General features: G+C 37.0%; 1 protein-coding gene across 1 annotated transcript in view; it reads right to left on the reverse strand.

Moving 5' to 3' along the window:
• RELN (reelin) overlaps positions 1 to 19,936 on the reverse strand; it is a 521,559-nt gene that overhangs the window by 217,753 nt on the left and 283,870 nt on the right. Inside the window, exons 9-10 of the mRNA XM_024250358.2 lie at positions 14,264 to 14,360; positions 11,211 to 11,451 (exon numbers count right to left, since the gene is read on the reverse strand). Coding sequence (XP_024106126.2) covers positions 11,211 to 11,451; positions 14,264 to 14,360 — 338 coding nt within the window. The remainder of the gene's footprint in view (positions 1 to 11,210; positions 11,452 to 14,263; positions 14,361 to 19,936) is intronic.

The following is a 19,936-nucleotide window of genomic DNA, read 5'->3' on the forward strand; positions in this document are numbered from 1 at the left end:
TATTGTTATAGGAATTTCTGTATTAAAGTGAGATGTGTGTTAGAGCCGTTGGAAGTTGACTAATTTATAGTCTACATATTATTGTGTTTTTCAAGTCTTTTACTATGCTATACCCATTATCATATAGAAATACATATTTCCTACATCCCAGTTCAAAAGACTTTAAAGGTATAGACTTTCATGCTACATTAAAAGAAAACTTAAAATAGAAAGAGAACAATTTCTCTCACGAGGCAAAATAAATTTCTATCATTTTCCACACATTCAATTTCTAGGAATTTAATGTCAGTTAAAAAACTGAAAACTTGGCTATAAATACAGTCCAGGTGCAGGAGGGCTGAAGTGCATTTTCTCTAGTCAACACAACAGATTCAACCATGGTGAGTGAATTTTAGGGAGCTTAAAGAGTGTTTTTTTCTCATTCATTTCTGGATTCAATAAACACATTTGAATTACTTTGTACTACGATTTTTAAAGATTCAATTTATGGTATATTTTGTGACAAGTGTACAATTATTTGGCAATAATTATGACAACTCTAAAATAGCAAGACTGACAGATTTGAATCGGAGTACTGAGAGGCCGAATAACAATGTAAAATTCCAAAGTGCAGTTGTTAACCTTGTCTTTGGGGATCAACTTGACTTTCACAGTGTTGGAGGTTTTCAGACTTGCCTCCTCAAATTAAGGGCAAAGACGCCAGGCACAGTGTGGGAGACTGCAAGATAACATGGAGTGGTTGGGTTTTACAGTAAAATAGACCTGGCTTTGAAAGTTAAAGCTATTTGTTCTTGGGGAAGCCATTTGGCATCTCTGAGCCTCTGTTTTTTCATCTGTGAAATGGGCATAATTGTGAGCATTAGATAAAATACTGCAGGGAACATACCTAAAGATTGCTGAGTCTTAGGAAATTTGTAAACACTATTTCCCTCCTGATTTTTTTTTTTGCCCCCATCTTCATTCATTAACAAACCTTACTTTAATGAATGAACGTCACTATGCAAGCTATTGTGCTAGGTGCCATGCTAGGTACAAAGATAACAGAAACTGTAACTATGTTTTTAATGTTCATTTGGAATAAATTTCACCTACTGAATATTGTGTTAACTCAATTAGTGATTGAATGTGTCAGCCTCAGACCAAATAAATAAATAAATAAGGCAAAAGATGCATTAGGCAGGGAGCTTCTGCATATTTGTTTAAATGATTATTTTCTGTATAAATTATCAAAATTAGTTGTTTCTGTGCTATTGCCACTCTTGTCATGGCGATCTGGCTCATTTCCATGTTTCACTAATGTTATTCCACATTAATTACTGTACAAATAGGCCTCATTGGGGGGAATTGTGAAAAGCACACTACTTACATTTAACCCTTCAGCCCCAAAGTACTCTTATTAGCTTAACAAATTATATTCTGGCTCATTCTACAATATCATGTACCCACCTCTTGGGGGAAACATGACAATAAGAGCAATACGATCCAAAGTGAAGAACATCCCAAGCAAAGGGAATTTAGGTAGACAGCATGCAATTAACCATGCGGGAATCTGGCCAGGAAATCATAGTTAACATTCTGATTCTTAATGAAAAAAGACATGGGAACATGGGCTAGCCACAAGTCTAACTGAGCTCAGGTTTATCCTCATTAGAAAGCCACCACACAAATCCCTCAAGTTACACACTAGATAGTTTCCAGTAGAGTGATAATGCAAAGCACATTTCTGAAAAGTAAATCTGATTTTCTCTTATTTGTCCTGTATATTGTCAGAATATAAAACCATCAAGTGAATTGCTGAAACCTTTTTTCTGAGGTGCCCAATCAAACATTGCATGGAAGATGAATTAGGTATGATAGTATTGCTGTGCCGGGGGTTATAGTCCCAAAAAGTAGGTTTAAAGGTGAATTCCACCTTGAGTGTGATCTTTCCTTTCACCATTTGTCTTAGATTTTTTCCATTAGCCTTAACTTGTGTTAAGGCTAAATTTTTCAGACACATTACATTTTTTTTTTTATAATTTGATATAATGACCTTTTTTCTCCATTGATGGTTCAGCAATTGTGACAACAGTACTAGATGGGTGACAGCAGAAGCCCAGAATAAAAGATTCAGTTCTTATTCAGGACTGGAGACTTGCCTAGTGTCCACTGGGACAATGAATTTGGCAAATGCATAACGTACAAGAGCAACAGAAAATTAATAGACTCTTGTGTTCAGATTTAATGCTTCCCCTTAATGGGTTGTTGATTTACCTAACGTCTGTTGTATTCATTAGGGCCTTTTGATGTTTGTTAAACTAGAAAAATTGTCTTTATTATTGGATATTTATCAATAGTAAAGGTAATAAAGGGGAGGCAGTCAAATTCAAAGTAGTAGTAGAGGAAACATTAAGATATGACCCTTCTAAATTCAGTAACTTAGTTACTCCAAATCCTTGATATTAGTTTGCAAAATTCAACAAATTACTCTTTTTAAAAATAAAATTTCTTTTAAATACATGTGATCAAATCACAGCCTATTCTAAAGGAGAAACAGAGTAATCAGACATTTAGTGCTGATTTACTTCTTAAAACAAGTTGACATAAATGTGTAGAAAAGGTAATCTGGAATTCTTTGCTATCCACACAATGAACTAGGGTAATAAATAGAAAAAGATTAGCAGGTGCAGGCACAGCAATCAGAGTGGGAAGATTTCTTGAAAATAAAAAAAATATGTGGAAAGTATCTATCTCATAGTGATCTGCATTTAATCTGTAGGTCAATTCCAGAGTTGACAGAAGCCAGTGATTTATGCCTTTGCAAGCTGAGGGTAACCAGGATAGCTGAGCAGATATAAACATTTATTAACTGTGAGTGAGCAAAGCACTCTTTTTTTCTCTTTTGAAAACATAGACACACACCCACACAGACACACACACACCAAGTGTTCAGGGATGATTCATGCTTTCAAAATAAAAATTTTGGCTGCCACCAAAGATGAGCGTAAACAAACAAAATGAAGCAGCTGCCAGACCAATATTCACTTCCATGGCATATTGATCCATTCAGAAACACTGCTTCATGGGGTACTATTAAAGGATGAGGAAAAGAAAAAAATAAAAACAAAAAGCCCTGCTAACAGTTCTTTCCAAATCAATTGTCCCTGGGTTCTCTGCGACGTACTTCACTGACCTTTGCAGCTCTTGATGATAACTTGTGGAAAGCAGGCAGCTGCAGCAGCTCCAGGCTGATGCTCTGGAAACTTACATCTAATGTTTTTCTTTCAACTTAAAATTAAGAATATTCTCAGATTGCAGGATGTGTATTTGAGGAGTTGGGAAGAGATGACTTCGATGGACTTGCCTAGATGTTTCAAGAGTGACTAAGGAAAATTGAGCACTGAGCATCCAGGGTTTTTACAGACACAAAATGTTCATCTACTCTAGATACAAAACTGGATGGCAAGATCTTCCTCATGGTTCTGGCATCTACAAAGCATTCATGAAATGCTATCAATACGTCTCCTATCATTATTATTACTATTATTTATCATAACTATGGTTACTAGTATTTATTGTTATTATTATTAATCACTATCCAGTATCTATGTAGTGTTCATGCCACTGCAAGTATCATTCCTGAATATGAGAATTCTGCCCAAGGTGATATGCTGAATCTTGTTACTATATGTCTTAAATGGAAGGAGTGAAAAATAAATCAGTTCATAGCCTTTAATCCTTGATGGCAAAACCAAGACCATTCTCACAGAGCTGGTGCACTAGATGTTCCTTGAGATTAATCATTCCCCCACTACAGGTAGGAAGAATGTGCCTTTCGTTCTTAAATGTGGAACACCCACCCACAACCACATGACAGAGGCCCTGCCATGGCAGGAATAGCTATTCTAGTAACTGCAGATGATGAGCTGATACAGTGTACCCCTTATCTTCAGAATAGGAGCAGCTGGAAAAAAATACTTGATTATTCTAGAAATCATATACACAAGTACAAGGAAGGATACAATATTCTGTGAAAGAGGGCAAAATCATCGTAAACAACAGTTGTGACAGGTGATTTGATACTGAGTGAGTTTCAGGCACCTTCCATTGCTGAGTGCATGAGCTGCTTACTCTGGGAGATTACTAATGAGGGTGGGGCTCTGGGGAGCTTTTGAACTTGCAGCACTGTATTTATTGGTATTTAAAACCCTACCTCCTTGATAGTGAACAAAGGGCTGCTTAGGGATTTGTGGGAAATAAAAAATTATGATGGTAATTAGAAGCAGGATAGGTATGTGGTACACCTTTTCTTCCACATGGGAAGTTGTCTGTAAAAACACTGTAAGATGAGTGAGGCCAGGCCATGGACTTGGAAAAAGAAAGGAGGAGAAACAGACGGTGACATAGAAGAATAGATTAATTCTGTAACCATTTACAGTCCTCCTCAGCTTTCCAACCCCAATTCAAAAAGCACAACAAATATAAGGCCAGGTTCTACATTAAAAGCTGATAGTGTTATACATCTATTTCATATTAATTACTAAAAAGGCCAACAGATGGTAAAGCCTTCTACCAACCCAGGGCTGATTTAAACTTGTGACCTATAATTGTAATTCTCCAAATCATATAAAGTCCTGAAGCTAATTACTCTATTTGAAACTATTTGGTCTTATATCATTCTGCCCTACTTGAGATAAACAAGAATAGGCTCAGATGAAATGGTTTAGATAGTCCCCCTGCCGAAAAACAGAAAGAAATATCTAAAGGAGACAACAGTAATATGTACTGTGAATGACAATGGTTTATTTTTCTCTTTTCTATTTGACCTGCCACTGTCAACATTATTTTCAAGATCAGCAGTGGACAGTTTACATACTCACTACTCTGTGTATTCCCTTGTTTTATTGACAGTAGCATTAAAACAGTCATTCGTAGGCCGGGAGCAGTGGCTCACACCTGTAATCCCAGCACTTTAAGAGGCTGAGGTGGGTCAATCACTTGAGGTCAGAAGTTCGAGACCAGCCTGCCTAACATGGCGAAACCCCATCTTTACTAAAAGCACAAAACTTAGCCGGGCATGGTGGTGCACGCCTGCAGTTCCAACTACTCAGGAGGCTGAGGCACAAGAATCACTTGAATCTGGGAGGTGGAGGCTGCAGTGAGACGAGATCATGACGCTGCACACCAGTCTGGGCAACAGAGCAAGACTCTGTCTCAAAAAATAACAATAAAAACTAAAAAAAAATAAAAATAAAAAATCATTTGTAGTTAATAAAACTACTATACTTTAACAGTATTTACTATTTAATATTTTCTTATTTAGTCGTGACAACATGAGGTGGATACTAGTATTATTCCTGTTATAGGCAAGGACACTGAGAGGTTAAATAGCTTACCCAAAACCACATTGCTAACAAATGGTTAAGCCAAGATTTGAACCCAGACCAGTTTTAACAATTGTGTTATATCTAGTCCCTTTCATAACATTTTCAGTGTCTTTAAGTCATCACTGAATTAAAAATTAATCTTCCTGCCTTATAAACTAGATCCTCTTGATATTTTTCCAGCTTTTCTAGGTTGTCTGAGATCCTGCCCCAGTGGGATCATGAAGGGGCAAGGAGCCTTCAGCACAAAAGTGTTGTATTCATTAGCCGGAGATGCAATGCTAAGAGAGGAAGCATGCATGATCTGCCTGAGAGATGCTTTGGGGTGAGTGAGCCCCAGCTTTGGTGAAGAGTGGGAGGATTTCCAGAAAACCTACTGGTAGATTCAACAGAAAGCCACTTTTGATCACTTGCCAGGCCCAGGAATCAATGCCAGCTCACAATAATACCTGCCACTTGCCTCTTCTTCTTCTTCCTCCAGATCCAACCCTGGAGGGTTAAGGATCTGAAACTAATTGGGATTGGGGGTGGTGAGTGAGGAGGGAGAAGGAGCTGACCACTGTCCCCATTTCTACTGCAGGAGACCTACGCTGGAGGTGAGCAGCTGTGGATGAAATCTGGAGCTTGCATTATCATCCTTAACTGATCATATTGATAGTGAACTGAGGTATCTGGGTGACTAAAGTAACTAGATGACTCTTTTGGTCTATCAGCAGTCTTGGGACCTACCCTAGTTTCATGCAAAGAGGGCAAGGATAAAGGAGCTGCCACAGCAAATTTGAATGACCAGTGGAAAAAGAGTGGCATTTTTTTTTTCTGTCACCTGTCCCCACCGTGACAAGTCCTGTTTGTTCAACTTAATGGTTCCACTAGCACAAAGAGGAGGGAGACATTAGCTATGCAAAACTTCGCAGAGACAATGGCATTTGAACTGAGCCCCTAAAGATGCAGGGGAATTACTAGGAAGGGAATAAAGAAATGTGGAAAACCACACCTAAAGGAATGCGAGTGAGAATTTCTGAGTTGGTTGTATTTGTGATGCTGGAGCCCAGTGGATCAGGAGATGAGGATGAAAATTAGGCTGGATGACTAACTACAATAGCAAAGACTTGGAACCAACCCAAATGCCCATCAATGATAGACTGGATAAAGAAAATGTGGCACATATACACAATGGAATACTATGCAGCCATAAAAAGAATGAGTTCATGTCCTTTGCAGGGACATGGATAAAGTTGGAAGCCATCATTCTCAGCAAACTAACACAGGAACAGAAAACCAAGCACCACATGTTCTCACTCATAAGTGGGAGTTGAACAATGAGAACACATAGACACAGGGAGGGGAACATCACACACTGGGGCCTGTCGGGGGGTTGGGGGGCAAGGGGAGGGAGAGCATTAGGACAAATACTTTATGCACATGGGGCTTAGAAGCTAGATGATGGGTTGATAGGTACAGCAAACCACCATGGCACATGTATACTTATGTAACAAACCTGCATGTTCTGCACATGTATCCCAGAACTTTTAAGTATATATAAAAAAAGAAATATAACAAAATCCAGCAAAATAAAAAATAAAAAATAAAGGATGAAAAATGGTTAAAAAAAAAAGAAAGAAAGAAAATTGGGCTGGATAAAAATTGGAAAGGGCCTTGAATTATAAGTGAGGGATTTTGGCTTGTATCCTCTAGGCCTACATAGGAAGTCATCAAAGGTCTTAAGCATGGAGGCAGCGTAATGTAATTTGTATTAAGGAATGATGCTAGAGTTTTTGCCAGTGGCATTGCTTTGGATGATCCTTGGTTCCAACATCTTGCCAGGCAGTTGGCTACATTAGACTGTTGATTTCTCTTTCTTTATTGTTCCAAGGCCCCTACTCTATTTCACCTCCTCTGTAGATTATTGAAAACACCTCCTGCCTTCATAAGAGAAATATTTTAATACTTTTTATTCCTTAAATACACAATAGGTTGCCTATCAATACCTAAGATGAACCAGTAAATAGAATTTTGAAAACAAAATCAACTGTTACGACGTGGAAGAAAGGGAAGCAAACAGTGCTTGGGCTGCACTTGCTAAACTGTAATGTATAACAAAATCAGTCTTCTGGAGGAAGGAACAGGTGGTATGCATGGAACAAAGCTGGAGCAAGATCAAGAGACGTGAGAAAAACAAGAATCTTTTAACCTACAGCCAGAGAGTGATAGGGGAGAAAACACACAGATAATTTAACAGGTGGATGTTGGGAAGAAACACAAGACAATCAAGAAGCATGTCAGTTACTCACTACTTGTGAGAACAAAACTATGTGGCAACTGAGAGCAAGAGTTCTAAAGTCAGTTCCTGGATTTGAATCCTTATCCTGCTACTGGTGAGAGATGTATTTTGGACAAAATCTCTATGCTCCACTTTCCACATATGAAAAATGGGACTAACACAGCATCTTCTTTACAGGTTTATAAGGATCCAGTTAAATGAGATGATGATGATGATGATGATGATGATGATGATGATGATGATGATGATGGTGACGACAATGATGATGTGTGTGTGTGAGTCTGGAACAGTGAGTGCCTAGAAAAGTAAGTGTTCAATAAAAAGTAGCTTTTATTATTTGGTCAAAGGTAATCCTATCTGTGCTTGGAAATTTTTCCGTAAATAGCTCCATTTTATAATTAAGCATTGCTGTTAGATGTACTCTGAGATAATCAGGATGGAAACATCTCGGAAATTTTTTTTTCAGATCATAGCTCACTGCACCTTGAAGTCCTGGGCTCAAGCAATGGTCCCAACTCAGCCTCTGGAGTAGCTGGGACTACAGGTGTGCACCACCATGCCTAGCTAGTTTTTTTTTTTTTTATTTTTGTAGAGACAGGGTCTCTCTATGTTGTCTAGGCAAGTCTTAAACTTCTGGCCTCAAGTGATCCTCCCACTTTGGCCTCCCAAAGTGCTGGGATTACAAGCATGAGCCTCTGTGCCTGGCCATCTTGGAAACTTTTAATGAGTAGGTGGAACAAAAAATAGAACTCCAAAAACTAAAAGTCCAAAATAAAGCAATGTTTTAAACACATCTCGTGACCAATAGGAACACTGAGATACGCTTTCTAATTTGCTGTATTTCGTTTTCACCTCAGAGGCCACCAAGTAAAGAAACAATATTTGACAAAGAAGTTGCATATAGTCGAAAGAAACAATTTTTATTTCTAGAATTCCAAATCACTTGGCAAAAGCAATTCTTTCATTCTCAGATGGCGGAACCAAAAAACAAAAGGGCAGTCATGTAAATGAATTAAAATGACAAATTCTTAGATTTTATTAATGCATTTATTTGAAGTTTTAAAAAGAAACATCAGAGAAAAATTTCTACTTAACGGCCAAGTCAAAGATAATGTTATAAATCATTACTACAATGATTTTTTTTCCCTTAATAGACATAGGTCACTCGGCAAGTCTCAAACGTGTGATTGGAAAGCTTATAAGTAGGATGAGAGACCACAAAGCAAAGCATATTCCACATAAAGTTGTAATATAATTAAAATTACTACCGAAGCAAAACCACACTTCATGCATTTTTATCATGGGTGGTACCAAAGTACATGCAATGAGAAACCAAATAGCTAATTAGATTAGTGTAATGGCTTGTAAAATGAAACAGAAAGTGCATTTATGCCATAAAGGGTACTCAGACCAAATGACAAATGATCATCATCGCAAAATGATGTGAATCCCAGGCCCCGAGATCTCCTGAGTTTATGCATCTGCTTGCCAGTGTTGAACAATGACAGCAGAAATTCCTCTTTTAATCGAGTGGTAGTGGGATATGACATATGCTATTCTGACGAATGTTTTTTTCTAGACTCATACAAAAGAAATCCATGGCTCTTGAAGGAGCCATGACTTCAGACTCCGCCAGAATAAATTTCCATAAGGTTTACTGCTTGTATTGAGCAAAGATGATGCCTGCTTCTAATGTCAATTAGTATACTTTCAAATCAAAGCAACATGACTAGGGTTTGACTTGTTAAGCAAGAAGTCATTTGCATCAGGAGAGTTCCTGTGTTGAGGGTTCACCAAATAATTTGTAATAGTTTTTCTGGTGCGCAACTCTATTATTAAAAGGAGGTGAGCATTCTCGATCTTTCTATTCTACTTGCTACTTTTCTTGTGATCCTCACCCCTTTCTAGCTCGGGATGTTCTGTAAGCCGTGAGACACATGTTAAAAAATTCTCCAAGCTGTGTTTGTATTTTATTTTCATATGTTGGAAACTTGAGAAGATACAGTTGAGGGTCTCATGGCATTTTCATATCACCTAAGTGCAATTTCATATTCCACGCACTCTCCGGGCAGGCAAGCCCATGATTTGAATCCCCATTCATAAGGCTAATGATTGCCAAATTTGGATCTTTCTCTGAGCTTCTCACCCAAACATCTAACCTCCCACCAAATAGTTCTTCTTGCTTTCCCTCAAGATAATCAAAATTGATATGTCCAAAGGGACTCACCAACTTCCCATGAACCTGCTCCTTCATTATGTTTCCTTTTCAATGAACGGCACCTGTCCATTCAGCTGCCTACACCTTGTCCCTGACATCTATCATTCCTTCATCTTCTCAACATGTCCCCAATCTTTTCTGTTCCCTGTCCTATAAATCTGAAATAGCCATATTTTTCCATCCTCTCACTCCTAATTCTGGCCAATATGATCTCCCATTGAACTACTATCATAAGCCTCCTATTTGGTCTCTCTGCATGCACTCTTTCTTCCTTCCGTTCAGTCCTCTATCCTCAAAGGGATATTTCAAAAACAAATATGATTGGCTCCTGTTTAAAGCACTTCAGTGGCTCTCTATCACCTTCAAGATAAAAATTCAAACTCTACAGAGTCTTGCAAGATCTTCAAGGTCTTGTCACTGGCCATATCTTCAAACTTTTCTATCACAAGTCTCAAATTAAAATGTGTTAGACGACTATTCTGAATTTTGTCCAAGACTTTTACTTTGTGCTCTCACCTTCCAGCCTCAGTCTGGGCTGCTATAACAGAGTACTATGACTGGGTGGCTTAAACAACAAATATTTCTTACAGTTCTGGAGGCTGGAAAGTCCAAGACCAAGGCCCTGGAAGATTTGATGTTCGGTAAGGGCCACTTTCTGGTTCTCAATGTGCTCTCTGGGGTGTCTGTACCCTTTTCACTTAATTACCTCCCAAGGCCCCACCTCTAATGCCACTGTATGGGAGTTAGGATTTCAACATATGAATTCTGGGGAGGTGGAGGCATACAAACATTGAGCCCACAACACAGCCTTAATGTATCTGATTTATAATTCTAGACACACGATTCCTCCTACCTGGCCAACTCCAAATTACTGTTCAGTCTCTACTTGGAGTCCCTATTCTCCTACCCTGCCTTTGTAATCCCCCAAGTCTGGATTTGGTACTGTTATACTGTAGTTTCTCAATACTCTCAACTTCCCTAGCAAATCATAACCATTAGGCTGTTTCGTATTTGTATGTTAACATATTTAACTCCCCTAAACTAAACTGACATCCACACAATGGGAAGACACACATCTGCCTTTTTGTGGTTATATTCTCTGGGTTCAGCCCAGTACACAGCACAATGAGTTCTCAAAACTACTTGTTAAATGAATGAATAAGTGAATGTTTTGTACTAATGACTTTCCATCCTTAAAAGGTAGGGTAAGATAAATAAGTATATTATCTGTTCCTTTAATAGTGGTTTTGGTAAAATAGCTATCTTTATACAATTTGGTTTACTGAGCTCCACTTTTAGAAAGGAGATGAAGGATTAAAACAACCCGAAAACCAAAAAGAGCTCTAACCTTAACTGTAGCTCCTGGGAAGAAAAGCCAGTTGCCTGTGTCCACTGGGTCGAGACTATCTTCTAAAACGACTTGTCTGTGAGCTGAATTGATGATCAAGATGTTATCTAAGGCCCAGCAGGCTTCATACACTTCACCTACACGAAGATTTTCCTGCTTCCACTGAAACTGGACATTCTCCCCTTTGGCGTCCTCAGGAAGGTAGAGGATATGGATGATTGTGCTGACATTGGAAGGGGCTCTGGAACATATAGAGAGATGGCAAGTTTAGCAAAGTTGACTTTTTCTTTCTTAGAGATGAATTTTGTTTCTTAAGGTTGTAGTTACATGATCTCAAGAGTGTTATATTTATTACAGATAAAATAGCCACAATCTCGTAGCCCTTAAATCTTTTAATATTTGCTGACTATTAAGATTTTCACATTGAATGATGACAGTTCAAGTATTAAATACCTACAAAAGGTTTACATGGAACACAAGTCAGGCACTAAGTATGTTCAAGTAAGTCAGTAAAGGAAAAATTAAAGAGAAAATGGCACACACTGTTATGGCTTGTGTAAAAAAATTACAAATCACAAAGTATATCCAGCACAATTTTTTGCACATGATAAACATACAATCTAAAACAGGTTACCCAATAATAAGGATAAAAAGTATAAAAGTGTGATTTTTTTTTTTGAGACAGGGTCTTGCTCTGTTGTACAGGCTGGAATGCAGTGGCGCTATCACAGATCACCGTAATCTTGAACTCCTGGCTCAAGTGATCCTTACTCCTCAGCATCTTGAGTAGGTAGGACTACAGGCATCCATCACCATGCCCAGGTAATTTTTATTTTTATTGAAACAGGTCTTGCTATGTTGCCCGGGCTGGTCTCAAACTCCTGGGCTCAAGTGATCCTTCTGCCTCAGCCTCCCAAAGTGTTGGGGCTGCAAGCGTGAGCCACCATGCCTGGCAAAGCTGTGATCTTAATGTTGATTCTTACTTTGAAATTATTCACCTATTACAAACCACTGTGTGCAATATGTTTAATAATCAATCTAAATTATTTTATTTCTGCTAACCAGATATGTTTTCATATGTTTAGTCTATATGAAATGTGAGATTTGCCATAATTAAATGCTCTCACTTATAATACCTCACAATTTCACATAGATCATCCTTAAAAACATGATATAACATGATTTTTTTATATTACCTCTACTAGAATCTAGATCCTTCTGCTATATAATAAAATATTTTTATTAAACATTTTCTTCCACCAAAGTAGAAACCCGCTGTAGTAAAAATGATTGCCTTTGCTAAGATTAAAAGTGGTACTAAAATGCAAACTAGTGGTACCCTGGGCTTGTCATAAATCAGTTTTGAAAGGACTAGAGAAGAGCCATATTTCTCACTCACCAATGAAGCACATATATATCCGTAAAATTGTCACCATAGGTTATAGATGGTGTACCTTACCTTTGGGGGTAATCAATTCTCTTTTCTTTTAAAATATTTCACGGTGACTATGCTTTTAGCTTCAAAAAGAATTGAAATTGATGAAGAGAATGTATTTAGGTAGTGATTGGGAGCACTTTCACTCTAACCTCCAATGGTAAGGGAAATTTCCATTGGTTTGTTACATGGCCTAAAACTGAAAGTACCATTTAGTGAAAAATAGATGGGTTCAGCTGAACACAATCTTTATATGTTCTAATTAAATCGGTAGTTTCATTGTTCATCATATCAAAAACACGCAGCTGTTTTCCAGTAAGAAATATGTACCATAATTTACTTAAACTATGATATACAGCATACTAGAAAGAGAAAAAAATGGAGACATAGGTAAATTTTTCAATATTTATCCTTCTTTGTTTAAAGACATTCATACAAATATTTAACATGAATGCATTTTCATAACTACTAGAAATTACAAAGAATAGCAAAATGTTCTGTTATAAAATTGTCACAGCTCAGCTTGTATCAGGTGCCTATACATTACATTTTGTCCTGACACAGGGAGAGACAATCTATTAAAATCCATGAGTTAGAAACACTTTTCTCAGTTTTTGGTTAGACTAAAGATTTGTGAAGTTTTTATTTTATTATTATTCTTATTTTTAAACACCACTACCAAAGAAACTTTAGACAAACGGGCTTAATATTATACTGACAGCCTAATATTTATTCTGCTACCCTAAATAATAGTTATTTTAATATGGAAATATAATAAAGAAAACAGCTAGTAGAAAAAAAGAAAGCTGTCACAAAACTGATAGGAAAATATTCTACTTAAGTTATGCTAATTTAAGAGCTAACCCAATCATAATAATCACTTTATAAAAGTTTAAGGTATTTTTTCCTTTAAATATCTTATACGTAAAATTAAGTATCCATTTAGAATTTTATTTCATGGTTTAAACTGTTCAGTAGTGGCAAACATAATTTGAGTTTTGCTAATCTAGCCAAATCTTTTTAACATGAATGAGTTTCTTCATCCTCAAGCATCCTACCTTATTTTCTTATTGAGGGATATTTTTTAATAAAGAAAGTGTAATATGTAATTACAAGTCGCATCACAATTATGATAATAGAATTTTAGAACTGGCCTTAGGGAAGTTAGAAAGGATGTGACAGAACTGGAGATTAGATGTAAAAGGCCCTGTGGCTATTAACTCAATATCATCACAGACTGGAAGGGATTTAAGTAGTCATCTAATGTATTTCCAGACCATAAGGCAGGCCAGAGTCAGGCCACCTAGAGCAATGGGTGGTGATATTATTTTGTGGAGAATGCTATCAGAAAAGCTATGATTGCAAATTTACTTTTACCAAAAATAGTTTGTTATAAGTACTGCTGATGGGAGGAAGTTCTGAATGGAAAATGACACTTTTAATAATATCTTCTCCGAGCAGGGCCAGTCATAATATGTGCATCCATAGAATTCAACATAATTAACAACCAGAGTCCTTTTTACCCTAAAGAAAAAGTTAGTGGTGGATTAAAGGCATATAGGAGAGTAGAATTCCATCTATGTCAGAATTTATTAAAATACTTTAAATTACAACAAACCTAATTTTCTCTAGCTGAATCCAGTCCGCAGAGTTATTCTTGGCATATAACACGATGATGCTGGGGTCTGAATAACTAAAGCGACATGAACCTGACCCTGTAAATAGCAATAACAATAAATTTCAAGGTTAAAAAATGGTGCAAATACATATTATCTTTTCTGATAAATATTTTAGATAATTTTTAAACTACTAGATATTTGTCTGGTAACTTCCCCATTCTTCTAACGATGCTGAAATTTCCTGTTATCTGTTCTGGTAACTACCATTTGATAAATAATCTTAGGAACCAGAAAAAAAGGTAAAAAAAATATAAATTGCAGATTTCTTTAGAGATACATGAACTACTAAATTAAATTGTAAAATAAATACTTAGTGCTATGCCAAGAAATAACTAAATATTATGGGATGATTTATAAGGTCATTATGGTTCTTGCAAGTTAGTATAAGTTAGGAGTGATTATATTAAATGGTACATAAATGATTACATTGAGGAATAAAAACACCATCATTTTTCTGTGTGTGTATTATCTAAATGATGAGACAGTACATGAGAAACTAAAATACTGTAAAGAAAATTCAAATACTAAATGAATGAGTACTATTATGGATGTGATTGATATTACTCTCCCATAGCCCAGCATTACAGATTTAAAATATAGATTATGTCCCTTTGTGAATATTTGGTGATTATTTATCATTATTATTTTCAATAGTGGAAATACCAGCATCAAAGAAAAATTTTAAGCTGATAAGAATTTGTTTCTACATGTCGAATGAATTCATATAATAAAGCATAGTATGACTACAATTTAAAAGCTCTCAGAATGCCCAAAACAGCCCTGAAACATTTGCCAGAAGTTTATTGTAACGGATGTAGCACAAATTTTTATACTATCTTTAAAACGAATGAACCAAAACAAAAAAAAAATAGTGCAATTTATGTTTAACTTTCACCCATCTGATAGAGGAGCCTCAGTTTCAGCAAATGGCATCTGTTGACAATTTTACATTTGTAGTGCTCAGGGGTTCCAAGCTTTAATCAGACTCATTTATTTTATTTCAGTGGTGTTTAGTACAAAACCAGTTAGTTTGTAATTGCCAGAACTGGCAATGTACTAAAAGGCCAAACAGCAGTTTTCCTAGATTTATTCTCAGAGCCAAAATATAAGTGAAAAAGCATGAAAGAAGAGGATATTCAAAGGAAAGCTACTGAGCAATCCTGATCTCAAATGGAAACCCCCCTTATGCTACTTTAATTCTTGCTAAAACTCTAGTTTTCATGAGCAGCTGCTTAAAATAAATATCAAACTGTGAGACTGGAAATGGTGACAGGCAGGATTATGTAGGACAAACTTCAATACAAACAAGAATGAGGTCTAGCAGAGAATCTGATTTAGAAGGAAAGTTCAAATTAGCCTCAAGAATTTAAATGTGACTCGTGTGCTTCCTTTATGTCTTACACACCATAACCACTTAAAAGCAAATGTATAAGGCAAATCTCTGAAAAAGGAAAGCATTCAACAAATGATAACCAAAAATATTCCTTACAGAATGCAATTTCTTGTGAATTGTTTACAAATTAAGAAGAGAGAAGGAAAGCTGATACACATCAAAATAAAAATGAGTCTAAATATGGCCTTGATGACAAATATGACTTCTCTTGTCTATTTTCTTATGCTACCATCTCAGCGTCATGAGGTTAACTTTTTTATGCATCTAGAAAACAAAAAGGCACCCAGCAGATGACTCACTTTTCCTCAGCCACTCAGTCACATTTTCTTATTATCTAGAACATTAGTTTTTGTTGAATGCATCTCTTCCTTGCCATTGTCAAGGGACCCTCACTGGCTCTTGCCAGATCTCTGCAATAGTGATTAGTCAGTCTCCCTGTCCCAGCCTCACCAGTTCTCACCCAGCTAGTGTTGCCAGTGCTCTTTCTGCAAGTCAACGGAATCATGTTACCTCTGTGCTTATAGAAATTCCTCAGTCCTTTGAGGAAAAAGCTACACTTCCATCCCTAGTAGGGTAAAGGTGCACAGTTCCTACAGATCAAATGTGTACCCTGAGAAACAGAACTGGCCCAGGGTTATCTTGAAGCATTCATGCATAAAAAGATGACCAAAAAGGCAAGGGGATTCCAACAGAGGGGTGGACAAATGGAAGACCATGATTGGGGCTCAGGGTAGGAGTGGTCAGTCAGTGGAGAGGCACTGCCCATGCCAGAGGAACTGAGGTGGAAGGTACCAGCTGGAAGGAGCACCCCCAAAGAGAGCGCTCAGCTTTGGAAATCTGCCTCACTCAGAGGCCACTCCCACCAGATTACCCTTCCAAACATACCAGGCCAATGATAAATGATTCCCTACTCCCGCCCGGTGTAGCTGTATGTATAACTAGGTAAGCTTTTTCTTCACACAAACCCTCCAAATTGCAATCCCACTGTCCCATAGACTTTGGTCAGCAGAACAAGTTTTGTTCTTGCCCAGATGGAAATGGCTCCTTGATTCTGTCTGGGGTAAGACAAGGAAAGAGTTAGTCACTGTTCACCCCTTTCTCATGTGCCCAGGTGCCTAATGTCACTCCTGGCTTCCTGTACCCAGATACTGTGACACCTCTCAAGGTACCTTCTTAGGGAGTGAGGAGGGAATGCTAAGTAGGCACCACCTGTAACAGGCACTTCTTTATTTTCTCTCTTAAATCAGAGATATTTAATCACCAAAATTTAAATTTAAAACCAGAAAGGAAGGACAATTTCAAATGTCAAATGCAAAATATCATGTTACTTGCCTGTTCGTTTCCCTCCTTCAGGTCACTTCCAATGTAATCCTTCACTCTGAGGCAGCAATTTTTTAAGGATTTAAGGAGTTGTTGAAGGAGGAAAGGTAACGGAGAACCTTGGCTATCGAGGTATGGTCTGAGAGGCATTGAAGAACTTAAACTGGTCTAAAATGCAAGCACTTTCTTTTGTTCTTTCAGGCAAATGAGGACAGCCCATATACTTCATTTTTACCCACAACAAGGGTAAAAGTGACTAAGGGTTTCTAAGGTTTGGTAGTCATAAACAGAATTAGCAAACATCCTGAATTTACTGAGGACCCCACAGTCTAAGAAATCTGGCCCCCATACACTGATGTGCACAGAATACTTCTATGCCCCCAGTTTGGGAGAAGAAAGGATGTTTTTTGTGAAAGGTAGTTGGTTCCAATGGTCTTGGTTATCAATTCTTGATTTTAAATTGACAAATAAATTGGTAAATGATAAAGATAAACCTAGTCATAGAAACTGTCACACTATCACGTTGTTTACTCAACCCCATAATATATAAGGCAAATTGTTTTCAATTGTGCCTATGAATTTGTCATTTTAATAACTTCCTTTGTATGATCAAGTATAAAAATTCTGGCTTTTAAAAAATTTCTAGTATTTTAATGTAAAATCCTATGTACACGTTCATTCTTATTAGGTTAACAATGTAAAACATGTAATTACAAAAAATAGGAACACAGATTATAATGCCCTCACCTTTCACCACCGATCCACACGTACCATCCTACCAGTGTTTTCTGTCATCCTCTTCTTAACAGTGGATGAAATATTTCTGTTATAATCAAAGGTTAATTTCCTCATGCGGTCTATCTAGATCCTACCTCCTCTTGCTTCTGAAGAGTCCTCCACTCTTCCTCCTGCATCATCAATTTCTCACAGTGATTTTCCTGGATAATGTCTATTATCTTACAAACACCTACCAATATACAACTCATCTCCTACCTAAAAAAAAAAAAACCTTTCTCGCTGTCATGCCCCCACCTTCTGCTCCTTCCCTTCCTATTTTTGCTCCCTTTTTGGGCAAAACTTCTCCAAGGGGTTGGCTGTCCAGTGATTGCCTCCACTTTCTCACAATCTATTTTCTTTTCCCCATTCCATCCAGGCTTCTACTCTCAAGTACTCCATTGAAACCACTCTTGGCTAGTTCCCAGGTCACTGGGGAGTTCATGCTGCCAAATCAACAGATCGCTTTCCCAAATTCAGGTTATGTGACTTTGCAGCAGGATTTGTCAAGGCTGATCCGATATTTCTGAGATGTTCTCTTCTCTTCACTTCCACCACCCTCTTGATTTTTCTCCTGCTTCACTGGCCATTGCTTCTGAGCCTCCTTTGTGGCCCTTTTCCTCTTACTCTCAAATATTTTTATTAATTTAATTTTTAATTTATAATAATTGCACATATTTATGGGGTACAGTTTGCTGTTATGATATATGTATACGTTCCAGAATGATTAGATCAGCCAGTTAACATATCCATCACCTCACATACTTCATTCATAACTCCTAAATGGGCATATCAATCTTAGTAAGTCAAAATTAGAAGTATTGATTTTCCAGCAACCAAATATTCTGTGTGTCTTTTCATTTCGAATGACACCACCCCAAATACAAACAAACAAACAAAAAAACCTAAAACACTTTGGTGTTTAGGAAGAAATATAATAAAATTGTAACCTTATAGAAAAATGGTTCTCTAATTTGTAATACGATGAAGTAATGAGAAAAACCTGATAGTAGGTGTATCTTATAATGTATCACCTAGCCTTAAACAGATCATACTTAATTATTCTTATTTGACAGAAGTCTACATGATAATGAATTCAATGCTTATTAGCACTAATAACAATTATACACAATTTTGTACTCCACTTTTTAGAGCAAAATTGCCTCTGATATAAGATATCTTTCAGAGAGGCATTATATGTAGGGTTAGAAGAATGGATAGAGGAGACAGGCTGCCAGGGTTGCAATCTGAGCTTTGACACTTCTAAACTGTGTGGCCTTTGGAACTTCTAAGCTGTGTGGCCTTGGGCAAGTCACTTAGTCTTTCTGTGTCCTAACTTCCACACTTGTAAAATGTGAAAAATGACAGCAACTGCTTCTCAGAACTGTTGTAAAGATTAAGGCATTAACACAAGAAAAGTACCTAGAAAACAGTTATTGGTGCGTTCTATTTAATGAACTTTAGCTATGATTGAATGTTTTAAAATTTCATTTCATAAATTCATTTATTCCAGAAAAAGGAGGTAATGCCTGATCGTATTTGTTCATGGGCTAAATATTAAATTCATTACTGCTTACTAAAGAACTTACAGTACATTTTTCTTCTATAGTTTCTTTTACTTTGGGCTATTTCCCTACTCTTTACTGGACATGCTATAAATTCAATAACGATATGAAAACCAAGACCTAACTGAGTAGCCCACCTATTTGTTAGCATCATTGGTAAATATGCTAGTAGGGAAAGAGAAGAATCTCCTTTTACTTGTTAAAAAAAAAAAGGAGCTGCTCTGAGAATAGGCTAGTAAGACAGATTAGGATGAAGAGATACACTTTGTAAGGTCTATACAATTGCTAGAGTGGAGTTAAAAATTTAATTGTGCAGTTCCAAGCATTCAAAGAAACCAGAAAATCTGATTAGTTAGAAATTTAATGGCACCCATCCAAAAAAAATGTCCAGCAACTCAAGAGAACAATTATAGGGGTTATGAACAGATAGGCCCTGCTATTAGTAGGCATTTCTACTTTACAAGCAAGGAAACTAAGGTAAAGAGTTTAAAAATTTCACCCAAGGACACCTACCAACAAATGAGATACAGAATGGAGTACATATGAACCCATGCTTTCGA

This window comes from Pongo abelii, chromosome 6 (assembly GCF_028885655.2).
Source record: "Pongo abelii isolate AG06213 chromosome 6, NHGRI_mPonAbe1-v2.0_pri, whole genome shotgun sequence".
Lineage (NCBI taxonomy): Eukaryota > Metazoa > Chordata > Mammalia > Primates > Hominidae > Pongo > Pongo abelii.